The 12,834-nt window shown below is 41.0% G+C and overlaps 1 protein-coding gene across 10 annotated transcripts in view; it reads left to right on the top strand.

The window, feature by feature from the left end:
• ANKRD44 (ankyrin repeat domain 44) overlaps positions 1 to 12,834 on the top strand; it is a 138,166-nt gene that overhangs the window by 85,799 nt on the left and 39,533 nt on the right. For 7 of the 10 annotated variants that reach the window (XR_010610642.1, XM_065669974.1, XM_065669968.1 and 4 more), the window contains exons 7-12: positions 262 to 404; positions 1,762 to 1,974; positions 3,388 to 3,466; positions 6,546 to 6,660; positions 10,329 to 10,411; positions 11,685 to 11,802. Coding sequence is in view for 9 of the 10 variants with exons in the window: in XM_065669974.1 (XP_065526046.1) it covers positions 262 to 404; positions 1,762 to 1,974; positions 3,388 to 3,466; positions 6,546 to 6,660; positions 10,329 to 10,411; positions 11,685 to 11,802 (751 nt within the window). In the remaining variant the exon portion in view is untranslated. The remainder of the gene's footprint in view (positions 1 to 261; positions 405 to 1,761; positions 1,975 to 3,387; positions 3,467 to 6,545; positions 6,661 to 10,328; positions 10,412 to 11,684; positions 11,803 to 12,834) is intronic. The other 3 variants (XM_065669975.1, XM_065669971.1, XM_065669970.1) reach the window with 1 other exon arrangement.

The raw sequence follows: 12,834 nt of genomic DNA, 5'->3' as shown, positions 1-12,834 counted from the left end.
AAGGAGAAATTTGGCACATCTGGTGATGGTGAATGCATGGATTTATTGACAAAGACTAGGAACATCTATGAAAATGCTTTTTTTCCTGTTATAAAACTGTGGCATTTTCCCCTTATAAAAATGTTTTTTTCCCCTTATAAAACTTACAACATTGTGAAGCAGCAGCAAAAGGGGCAATGTATTAACAAGAAAGAAGTAATCTGGGAGAAGTGATGCTATGGGATGGTCTATTCATTGATTACTATCTTTCATCTTTTGAAGGTCATCTGGAAGTTGTTGCCTTACTGATTAATCATGGCGCAGAAGTGACTTGTAAAGACAAGAAGGGTTACACCCCACTTCATGCAGCTGCATCCAATGGACAGATTAACATTGTGAAACACCTCCTTAACCTGGGGGTAGAGGTATGTGGTAATGTGCTTCCATGTTGCTCCATATTTGACATATTATTTTCTTCTTTATTGTGGATGTTGCTGCAGTTATTGGCAGATCTTCTAAAGAAAATTGTTCCCGTTTTCTGTACCACCTTGTGCTTCATGTGGTTTATTAGTGCAAGAGCCAGGAAACATTCTGGAATAAAAGTATCTGATATGGACAGTAAGTTCCAGGCCACCTTGCTGAAGAGATCAGGAAATACATGCTGTTCCTGCAGAGGAAGATGGAATAATGAAATTTCCCTTGGCTCAGTGTTCCCCTTGATATGATGAATGGTTGTTCTTAACATATACGCTGCAAACTTCACTAAACAGCAGCTCAGGCTGTTTAAGTTTAGGACCTGTATTTCCTCTGCAGCTGACAGAGGGAAGGAAAAGATTGCTTTAACTCTGGAAAAGAACTTTTTTTCAGGGCACAGACTTCTCTTAGTGTAATATTGCCATGTCAGTGGTTCAAAGCAGCAGTGAGATGACCAGAAGAGCCTGCACTGCTTAATCAGAGACGTCAGATAAAGTCATCACATTTGCCATGGCATTTTCAACTGCCAAAAAAATGTCAGAAGTCCATGTTCACAGGCTCTACACTGTGCGGTTGAAGGGGAATAGGTGTTTCCTGTTGTTACCAGTACTATGTTCATAGCTACCTTTAATTTCCACATTCTGCACCACTGGGGGTGTGATCTTTGAGAAGCCTTATTTTGTGGAAGGGTATTCACATCACTGCTGGATCTTTTGTACAATCTGTCTTGTCCTATTTTACAGAACAGCAGTTGAATACAAAGCCGGTCATCAAGAAGTAACATAATCTTAATTACATCTTTATAATGCTGAGCTACCGAAAGTGGTTTCTTATTGAAGTGTAAATGTCTGTGCAGTTTCACTTTCCCTTAACTCAGATACCTTCATTCCCTTCCCAAAAGAGATCTGTAAAAAGAGTTCTTAAGCCTGATTCTGTTCACAGAAATTCTATAGTCAGTGTTTTAATTACTTTTTAATAAAGATTGTGAGCTTTTTATTTATCCTACTTACATGTGAAGGCTTTCCAGCTTTTGTCTTCATCACTGTCATTACATAGACCTGCTATCAGTGTAAGCTTCATACTGGCTTTTAGAAATGGCAAGCAGGATAAAAAGTTAATAATAGTAAAGGTAAAGCATTCCAAATTAATCTCTCTGGGAGTATATTTTTGTCAATGAAATTTGCTGGTGAGAAATATGCCCTGTGACAGGTCAAGCCTCCAGCTATTTCCATTTGCAGTATGTGATGTGTTACGTAAAATGGTTAGCTATGTCTGTAATTTTAACTACGCCTCTTTGTCTCATTTTAGATTGATGAAATGAACGTCTATGGAAATACTGCACTTCACATTGCCTGTTACAATGGTCAGGATTCTGTTGTTAATGAGCTGATTGACTACGGTGCTAACGTAAATCAGCCTAATAATAATGGATTCACTCCCTTGCATTTTGCTGCTGCCTCTACTCACGGAGCACTGTGTCTTGAACTACTAGTGAATAATGGGGCAGATGTTAACATTCAGGTAAAACTTGCATTGCAGCTCTTTAGTTTTACTTTATCCCGTTTTGCATATCTCAGGATACTGGAAACTCTAATAACAAGGACAGCATGGCTTTAAATCCTTGATGGAAGCAGAACGATGCTGAGGAAATTCATCATTAAACTGTTCGGATGAGATTGCTTCCCAGCAGAGGAGCTCTCAGTAACTTGATAAATATAATGACAGCTTTAAACTCTAGGCCAGCCACTCACCTGAAGGCATGAATCACTACTAAAATATAGTTCCAGGAGCCCTATCAAAATGTTATCTTGGGTAGCTGTGGTAAGTGAAGGAACTTGCTGGTGTTTTCCTTCCCCTACAGTATGGATTTAATTAAACCTGGTTCTAAAGAGTTCCTTTTGATTTTCCTGGGGAAGTAAAATCAAAAGGTTGTTTATTTAGCTGTTTTAGAGCCTGAGTTTACAAAGTCTGATTCTTTTAGGGTATCTGAATGTTCTTGAGATATAATTGATGCACCTTGATGAAGCTGAATGGGCCTTGCTGTTATCCAACAGAGGGTACTGGTATGCATAATGAAAGACTTGACACCTCTGAGATCATATAAGATTTTGACTGCTGTACTTTAAATTGTGTGTTTCAGTTTCACATGTGTAAAACTGGTCTTTTAGCATTTAACGCCTTTGGCAAGTCCCTTTAGATCAGTAGTGCATTACTTAAACTCAGAATTATTAAAATGAAATCAGGGATTGTGCTAGCCAAGGAATGCAAAATCCCCGTGCCAATAAACACGAAGTGATGTAAGCAGTGAGACTGCTACCCTTTTCCTTGTTTTTTTGTCAGCTCCTCTGCTTCCCCTGTCTCAGTTTCTTTCTCTAGAACCAAAAACGTTAATCTTTACTCATTGTATCTTTCCTTTCACATGCCTTCCCTGTTTTCTAATGGTATTTTGTAGACATCCTATTTTTGATTGCATGGAAATTTATTAACCAGAACTTTTTAATATAATGGGGTTTACTCTGGGATGTATCTATAAAATGCAGGTTGATAAACAGGATATAGTTCTTGAATCCCTCAGAGACTGTCCTACTTAATTTTATGCTTCCTCTGTTAGGGAAAATATTGACTGAATTGAAATGTTACTTAAAAATAGTATTAAAGGATTATATGTTATAAATCTGTAGTTTCTAGCATGTATTGTGTACAGCCAGGCTGTGTAAGATCATGCTCTACTCCAGCCCCTTTGCTACTCATTGCTGAGGAACTATTTTACTTGTATGCTTATGCCTTCTGCATTTGTGATCATGTATAGCTTCAGTCCAACAGACTTTTGAAGCCAGTGGAGGTTTTGTCTGTAGGATGTTGAGCTGAGAGACTTGAAATTGTTACCACCACTTTACATGCTAAATGATTGGGTTTCTCTTTTGTTTCTGTTAGAGTAAGGATGGGAAGAGCCCATTGCACATGACAGCCGTCCATGGGAGGTTCACACGGTCGCAGACCCTCATTCAGAACGGTGAGTTTCTGTGCTTGTTTAATGACTCTCCAAAAGATCAGGCATTTCCAAGGTTGCAATGTTTACTTGTTCTCACCCAGGGTGCCAAAGGTCTGCTCTGAGAGCTGCTTAGCTCTCCATCAGCTTCTGGCTTTGAGCTACACTGCAGCTCTCATTCCAGCATGTCATTACAAGTTGAGATTTTGGTTGTTAACAGAATCACTTATTCCTCCAGCTGACAGTGGTCCAGCTATCTATTGTGATTCTTAACCTGAAAACAAGAGTTCAAAGTTGTACTTAGGTCTTCTGCTGAGAAGCAGGCACAACTTTCTTTCTCAAATGACTTAAAAACCGGAAAATAAATGGTTGCTCTCCCCTGGGAGCCCCAATGTTCTTAGAATTCGGACCATTTTCTCTACTCTCCACTCAGTAACTGTATTTCTGTCACATCCCTTAGCTCTACACCTTGCCACTGTCTTCATTAAGTGTTGAATAAATACTCAGGAGGGTGGACCAGTGCCAACCTGTTTGTTCTGGCATAGCCAGGATTCCTGATTATCGGTCATTTATCAGGTATCTCCTCTGTCCAAGAAATCTACAAAGTATAACAAATACTGTTGTTGGAGATCTGGCAGAGGCCTGCTTCTGATTGACAGAGGCTGCTATTACTGCTTGTTTCTTATGCTTACCAGCTTTGGCCACTATACCAGACAGGATGGTCTGTGGTTCGTGGTTTGGTTCTGTTGTTTTCCAAAATCCCTAACTTGGAACCTAAGTGTGAGATGTTGAAGATAGCTGAACAGTTACACTGTAAATGTAGTGACACCTATATTTACACACAATTGTACGTTAAAATGGGAGTCTTCAGTACTCTTCATGCTTCTTTCACGTCATCAGGCAAACTGTTGTCATATCTCTTCTTGCATAAGTAAAAGGAGTTTGGGCAAACTGAAGAAACTGTGCTTTAGTGCAATTTTTTAGCTGTTTAGTCAAATATGGTCTCTGACTTAGAGCTGTTGTTTGCTCTGTGTTGGATTTGTGTGTGAAAGGACTGGAAGTTCTTCATCTGTCATTCACGCCTCTCTACTCTTCTTCAAGTTACTTGGGTTTCGCTTTCTTCGTTTGCTGTCCCTCTCATTTTAGGATTGTGCACAGATCTGGTTGCAAGTGACTTTATGCCTTATTGCCATGGGATATCGTGGAAGAGAGAAATGTCAATGACTTTAAGTAATGGAGTTTCATTCTGCAGTACTTAATGAGCTGGCTAAAGATCTCTCGATTCCTGGCTGCTGTCTCTAGTGACTTGTGGAGGAAGAGCTGATTGCTTTTAAATTGGAAGGTTGCAAATGTAACACCTATCTTTAAAAATGGTGAAAAAGCAAAGCTGGAGAATTTCACATAGGTCAGCCAAAAATTCTGACATCAACAAATGCACAAACTGTTTGTAAACACTTGGGGAGGAGTGGGCAATATCTGGCATAGATTGCTCAAGAGCAGAAGATGCCAAAACATCCTAATTCTCTTCTGCTGCAGGGTAGTAGGCTTTGTGATCACAGCACTGTCCTCTGACTTTTCTGTGGGCAAGTAATGTTTGTCACCCCAGGGAAACTGTCCCAGCATTTCACTGACCTTTAACTACAGTTAGAAAATCCTGTATAATGCTTTACTGGAACACTTCTTGTTTCAGTTATTCAGAGGCCTGTTACCTCCTGTGTATAGTGGACATGCAGTAAATATGTTAGCAAGACTTTTTATATGTTTTCATAAAGTATTCTCATAGAAAACCAATGGGGTATTAAAATGTCACAGTGTTGGTGCATAACTTGTTGAAAAACTACATTCAGAGATTAGTAATAAATGGATTGTTGTTGAAATGAAAGGTGTAGTGAGGCAGTGTTCAGTTTCCCTCCTGGACCTGGAACTATCCAGTATTTTCATTAGCAACTTGGACAGAGGAATAGAAAAATGTGCTTTTAACATTTGGAGAAAACACAAAGTTGGAAGAGACTGTTAGTTTGGCAGAAGGTGTATTCAGAGTGGAAGATGATCCTGTAAAATTGGAGACAGAAGTTATAATGCAAGTAAAGCAAAGCAAAGCAAAGGTCCCACACAAGCAGGAGTATCCATTGGACAAGTTCAGAATGACAACAGCTGGGTGGGTGGCAGCTCCTCAGGAAGGGTTCTGGGGCTTGCAGAAGGTCAGAAGCTTGTGACCACAAGTCAACAGTGCTTAGAAAAATGATCAACAACGTACATGGTGCTGTGCAATGTACAGGGGTGTATAGATAGGAGCATAGCCAGCAGGCATGAAGTAATCATTTTGCTCAGCTCAGCGTTAGGAGACGTCAGCTCTAGTACTGTTTCTGGCTTTTGATGTTTCACTTCCAGAAGGATGTGGGCCAGCTGGAGTGCAGCAAACCTGATTTACAAGGAGAGACTGAAAAAGTTACAGTTCCATGGTCCAAAAAGAAAACAAGGACCTGATAGCAATCTTGTGTGGGTCAAAAGCTGTGGCAGAGAAGAAAGAAATAATATATTTTTCCTGCTTGTGAGCATAAACCACAAGATGACAGGTTTGAATTGCAACAGTTCTACTTAAGCACTGTTTGGTGGTTCTTTGGTAAGGCACAGAAAAGGCACACAACCTGCTTGTTGTTTGTAGTGTGTTCCTGATGGCCTCTGGAGCAAAATCTATTTAACATTGCTGTCTTACAGGTAAGGTTGAGTAGCAGTGCTTTTATGAATGAGGGCGTAGTTTCAGCAGTTTATTTTGCTAGTTTAATTCAAAGCATCCATTTGTGCCTTTAGATGAGCAGCAAGTCTGAATCGTGTACTTGACCATGGTATATCATCCTGTTCACCTATTTCCCACCACTTTTCTCCACCACTGTAGCTGGAGAGAGAGGTGAAGGTGATGATGCCAGACCACATTCAGTACCAGTGGCTGACAGCTTGCTGTGTGCTGGTTCTTGGTCTTTGAAATTTAGTGTCTCTGTGGGTGGATTGGTGATGCTGCACTCGCTAGAGAGAAATAACATTTGTGGTCACTGGTTCATGCTTAATCTTTCAGTGTTAAGCGGTATGAAAACGTTTCTTGCAGGAGGGGAAATCGACTGTGTTGATAAGGATGGTAACACCCCTCTACACGTGGCTGCAAGATATGGACATGAGCTTTTGATTAACACCCTCATAACCAGCGGAGCTGATACTGCCAAGTAAGTGGCTGAAGTGGAGCTGTTTCTGACGATCAAGTGTTATGCCCAATGCCTGGAAACACAGTTACTTCTCAGGTTCTGAAGTGTGAATATAAGTATAAGCGTAAGTGTACTGTACTTCAGTGGGTGACATGAGGCTAATAGATGAACACTTGGGAAGTGCAGAGGGGAAGGAAACCCTGGTAAGTTCCTGTTGTGCCTATTTACATGGTTACAGGTACAGCTTCTTTTTCCTGCAGCATTGATGGCACACAGTGGTATATAACATACATGAAAGACGTATGTATGTAAAGTGCATCTTGATGCATCTTGATATAAGAAGTCCATAGCAATGAATCTGTACAGGAAACATAACTGAAAAAAAATCAGATGCTTTCCAAGGGTATTGCGAGCACATTATTTAGTATCTAAACTAACTTAGTGTTTAGTGGCCTGTCAGGCATGGTGATTCATAGAATCACAGAATAGTTAGGATTGGAAAGGACCTTAAGATCATCTAGTTCCAACCCCCCTGCCGTGGGCAAGGGCACCTCACCTGAAACCATGTCAATCAAGGCTCTGTCCAGCCTGGCCTTGAACACCGCCAGGTATGGATTATTCTTTTGTTTTTTATCTTTTGGTATGACACATAGGATAATCAATATAAACGCAGTATTGCAAAGCAGGTGTTACTAAGTATTTCTAATAGCAATAGAAGCAGAGCCTGTCTTGATGTTGCATGGTTTCTGATATTCAGGTGGCTGAAATAATAGGACAGCTTTTATCTGATTTGTGAGTTTGGGAGGCTTTTTTTCAATAGAAGGACAAGAAGTTGAAATTACACACATTTCTAAATGCTGTTAGTGCTTTCTGCTTCAGTTCAATTCTTTTGTCTTGCACATGTGTCAAGACTGCACCCACGGTATGATAAGCATTGTCAACTCAGACATTGACAAGTGCTTGATTTTTTAGAGTACTTGAGTATTGGTTAGTTATCTTCAGGTTCTTATGATCTGTCAAAGGAAAATAGCAAACCTGAAGGTAAAGAAAGGGGTATAAGACCAAAGTAATGCAATTTCATTAGGGATATTTGTACCAGGTGTTTAATTGCAGCATCTGATTTAATGAATGTCAGTTTTTGGCAGCTACCTCCACATGTCTCTAAAATATAATTTAGGAGTTCTTTACCTAGAACCTACCATAGGAACTGGTAAAGTTTCTTGACTTGCCTAGTTAGGAAAACCTGCTCGCAGATGCTAATGAGCTGGTTTCAATTTTGAAGATACTTGCAGCTTTTGGTACTTTATTTGTTTACTTGATGGCACATTTGCTCATGTTGCTTTATCAAGTACAACTGTCACCATGCAAACTGGTGTGGAACAGCTCTTCAAATGGCATGGATAATGAAATTCCACAGGCTTCAGCTAATGTCACTGGGGTTTATTAACATAGCCAGAATGAAGATCTTGGTGTCTAAATAGATGTGTATTTTTCCTAGCTCTTTCTCCAGTACAGTAATTCTCTTACCTTGAGGTTTAAAGGGAAAATGAGATGCAGTGCGGTAGTCCACTCTTGGAATCAGGGTTATCCAGTTAGAAATTTCTATTTCACACTTGGGTGAGTGGAACATTGATCAAATTAAATACTTTTTCCAGCAGCAGAAATAAGTGATATAAGAAGTTGTCTCTAAGATACCAGGCAGATCCAAATGATGCTGTCTGCGGTGAACAAGGAGCATTGAAACACTGGGAATGGGCTTTCATATGTGCTGCATGTAAATAACTCTGGCTGAGCTCCCTAAACTAGCTGTGACAATTCTGCAGTGTTGTTAGCAACAACTGCAGACAGATCAGTCAGCCTTTGAGGCAACTGCATTTAAAGGGGAAAGTGCGTAAGTGATGGGAGGAACCAGTGTGAACAGCAGTACAGAAGTGTGACACTGGGTAGCAGATGTGCAGATAGTGATTTTTGATGGAAACTGGCCAAATTATCTGCTGAGTGGAAATCTTGATCTAAAAGAAGAAGAATACTGCTTCAGGTAACTAGGTGGAGGAGGAGATAGAGAGAAATAGGTGTAGGAAGAAGCACAGCAATACAGAATGTCCAATGTTAGCTTAAATAAATGAATCCACAGCAGAAAAATGCAATCTTTTTATACAGATACAGCAGTTTGGTGGAACTTGTGCTGTTCCTTTCAAAGAATAGGCTGTCAGGTCATCTTTTAATATATTTACTCTTAGATGTAGATTGCTGACACGAGCAAAATCAGAATCCGTACAGCTCCGTAAGTCACTCTGTAGTGTAGTGCTGCAGTGAGGAGGACATATTTACTGTGAAGACAGAGGAAAGATGAACCTGTGGGTTCTGCAAACCGTAAGTTTTTTAAAGACAAGCCAAACTTAGTTAAACACATTTATGTATAAAGTGTTGGAGAGAGTAAAGTATCTTTATAAACACCCACCTTCACTTTTGTCTAAAGCTTTGTAAGCTATTATGATTTACTGTGAGTCTTGCAGAAAGACAAGTTCCTTCATCTCTGGATCCCTGTCTGACATCCTCTTCCACGAGGTGATCATACTCACCCATCCACCAATTGTCTTCCGGAAATGAAGGGCAGATATGAATCCATCTGCTATTGTTCAAGAGCTTGTCATTTGTCAAAAAAATATCTGCTGAAGCAGGCAGGAGATGCTAATCTTGTTGAGATAGTTGGTTCCAGAGGCTCTGTGTTTATGTGCACTTGGAGGGCTGCCGGTAGGATAGTATTTCTAGATTAACAAGATGCTTCTCACAAAACAATGCTAAATGACAGAAGCCAAGATGTCCAAACCCAAAAGTCTTCTGAGACTGTAAACAGTGGCGTGCTTAGGGACTGAACTGGGATCATTTGTTGATATTAATAATGGCTGCTGAGTGCTCAGCTTGTTTAAAAACTGTGTGGTTGCCTGATAGAGATTTAGCCTAATGATAGGTGCCTACCTTTTTTTACTGAGCATGTCTGCTCTGAGAAATTCATATTATAATTGAAAAGACCCATGTGTTGAACAAGGGGAAAAAGTGAAAAGGAGTGTGAGGAGAGTAGGTGAAGCAAATAGGAAAATCAGATGTTTGGTTCTTAGGACGTGGGAAGAAAACTGTGTGTGTCATGGCAGCCTAAAGGAAAGTGTGAAGAAAAGCCTTCAGCTGCCCTAACCCCAGGAGAGAGGGAGGGAAGTGGAGGCCTTGAAAACCCACATAAGAGTTATCTGAAGGATGTTAACTGCAGGAAAAATGGGTTTCAGGAAAAATGCTAAGAAGATTTAGGCATTTACTAATACCTCAGAATGGCAGTTGCAGTATCCATGGCTGATGCTGAAATCTGTGCATCGCACACTAGGAAATTGACTCCAAGCAATAATCTGCTCTCTCGCTTCCTCCCTTACCTTGGCTTTTGCCTTGAATTTTTAGAAACCTTCCTGCCACATTCTGTTCAAAGCCTAAATCCAAGATATCGCTGTATCAGAATATTTTTAACTCCCAAGAGGGCTGCTAAAGAAATACAGATAAAAATAAATGGCAGGAACCAAGGAAGAATCTTCCTTGGAAAGGATAAAAACTGTTGCTTTTGAGGAAGGAGCTTTTCATGTGTTGTGTCTGAATGCAACCTTCATTTCCAAATCACTGTGTAATGAGGATGTTGTGCCTTTCAGGTGTGGGATCCACAACATGTTCCCTTTACACTTAGCAGCGCTGAATGCTCACTCAGACTGCTGCAGGAAGTTGTTGTCATCGGGTAAGTAAATCCCACAGTGTCTGTGGAGCTCCAGTAATGTGTGTCTCTGCTGCTTGTGGCCCCTTTTATACTCATTGTTGTGGATTGTTCGAATGAAAGACTTCGTGTGCTGCTGTGTTCGCCCGTGTGGTGTAATGTACGGGAGCACGCGAGGCTTTCCTAACGGCATGCTGGTACCTCCTCCTATCCTGTATTGCTCATGCCCGAAATTCTTTTCTCCTGGCAGGTTTAGAGAGTTTATATTAATTCACCAGGAGGAGGGAAGAAATTGAGGACCCTTTTTCCAAACTGTAGGACTGTGAGATACTGTCTTGGTTTGGGTTCTTTTCCCCAGAGGAAGTTATCTCCTCGGTTCTGCAGTGTTGTGGGTATTTACATCTCACTGATGATGCTAGACTAGATGGAGCTAAAGCATGTCTCTGAATTTGGACAGAGTAAAGAAGTTAGGCTGGCCAAAGCTCTGTGAGCATGAGATGGGAAATGAGTGAAAAGTGTAGTGTTGAGAGAGCAGTTCTCAGGAAACCAGAGCCCAAAGCAGAAGAAGCTTGCTGACGCAAGTGTTACAAAAGAGCCATCATCAGGTGCCAAATCCCAAATTCTTTCTTTCCAGGCGAGATTTCCCATGAATTAAAAAATCACAAGGCAGATCATACGCTTTTTCTAGAAAACTGCTTTGTTACTGTACACCTAAAATCTCCTACAATGACTTTTTCCCCTAAACTTGAGTCCTCTAGGATAAAGCATGGAAAATGGTAATTGCATACCCATTCCATTAGACCTTGGTGTGTTTTGGCCTTGACCACTAGATCTGAAAGGAGGAGAAGCAGCTCTGGGTGACCAGATTTAATACTGCCCGGTTTATATCCTTTGGCCTTGTGCACCTTTGAATATAAACAAGTGCTCCTAGAAGCCTCTTTTCAACCTGAAAACCACATGCAATAAAAATTGGCCCCATTTCAAAATCTGACTCTGTTTTTTTCCTCATTTCTTCATGTTTTCTGTCTTCATGTCCTGCTGTTGCAGTCCTCTTGATAAGTATCTGCCTCATAAATGCCTGTCACACTGTTTTAAATAGGGATGTGGCGAGGAGAGCTGGATGTGGAAATAGATGCTCGTCGACTTTGCAGCTCTTTTTATAGAGCTGCCAAACTGGATGGAGCAGCTGCTCGCCGTTCCCCTGACAACCTCTTTCTGACTGTAGTTGCTTGTGTTCTGTTTCTTTCCCAACTAACTGATTTTTCTGTCTCTGCAATGTTTCTTGTGGTTTAACTAGGACAAAAGTATAGCATAGTGTCCTTGTTTAGTAATGAGCACGTGCTGTCTGCAGGCTTTGAAATAGACACCCCAGATAGTTTTGGAAGAACGTGCCTCCACGCTGCCGCTGCAGGAGGGTGAGTAGCTGCCGCTGTAGCTGTTGTAAGTTAGTTTGTGGCTTTGTTGCAGGTTTGGTGCCAGCCAACTTGACTGTGCTGTCCATAGAGGAATTTATTGTGGTGCAAGGGAAGCAAAGCAGTCTGATGTCAAATTTGGGTCACTTGAAGCTGTCTTTTGCCACTGCCCTCATGTAGGGGTTGCTTGCAAAGTAAAGGAGATGGTCCGATTTTGTCTACTGCAGAGAGCTGGGTGATTTGAAGCACGGCTTTCAGCCATAGGGTAAAACTCTTTTCATGGCCTTGTGAAGACTGCCTCAGCTTCAGATGGGGGTACTGCATAATCACCTGAGTCTGTCTTGACCACAACCATTGCTGAGGGCCAGCACTCAGCAGGAAATCACCAGCACATGGGACAAAGTGAGTAAGCTGTAGCTCCTGGGATGCTGCTGGTAGGAGAGTTATTCCTGGCATCCACCTTTGGACTGTGTCCTTGTCTGAAGATGCAACAGTGCCCATCATATTGAAACCCTGGAGTCCAAACACAGCTCATCTCCCTCTTTCCCATTTTTCAGGTGCAAATTGAAAAGATACTAGAAGAAAACACAGCAAAGCAAACCAACAACAAAAAACCAACCCCAGAACAAACAAATAACCCTCAACCTCCACATTGAAAAGGCAAAAGACTCTTGTTCTCTCCAAGTGATGCATTCCTGATAAGTGCTAGGAGACCAGAAATGGCAACAAATGAAAATGAAATGCATCAATTTAAGTTGTAAATGTAGCATCCCGTTAGTTTAAATATTTCCAAGTAATTGTCAGTGGAGTGCTGTGAAGTTAACCTAGCAAAAGGACAGAGCATTTGGCAAGCATTGAGTTTTGACTCTTCTGTTGAGTACTTTATGGCTCAGTAAACAGCCGAAATGGAGCCTTGGCTAGAACCCAGCTTGGATTCTCTGTGGTTATAGCAAGCAGAAATGGTCATCCACAGCAAGCACTTGGCGGTCTTTCTGGAAGTTGTTTTTTCTTCTCAGTGAACCAAAACAAATATCA

This window comes from Lathamus discolor, chromosome 3 (assembly GCF_037157495.1).
Source record: "Lathamus discolor isolate bLatDis1 chromosome 3, bLatDis1.hap1, whole genome shotgun sequence".
Taxonomy (NCBI): Eukaryota; Metazoa; Chordata; class Aves; order Psittaciformes; family Psittacidae; genus Lathamus; species Lathamus discolor.
Note: the sequence above shows the minus strand (reverse complement) of the source record. Positions and strands in the feature narration are given on the sequence as shown.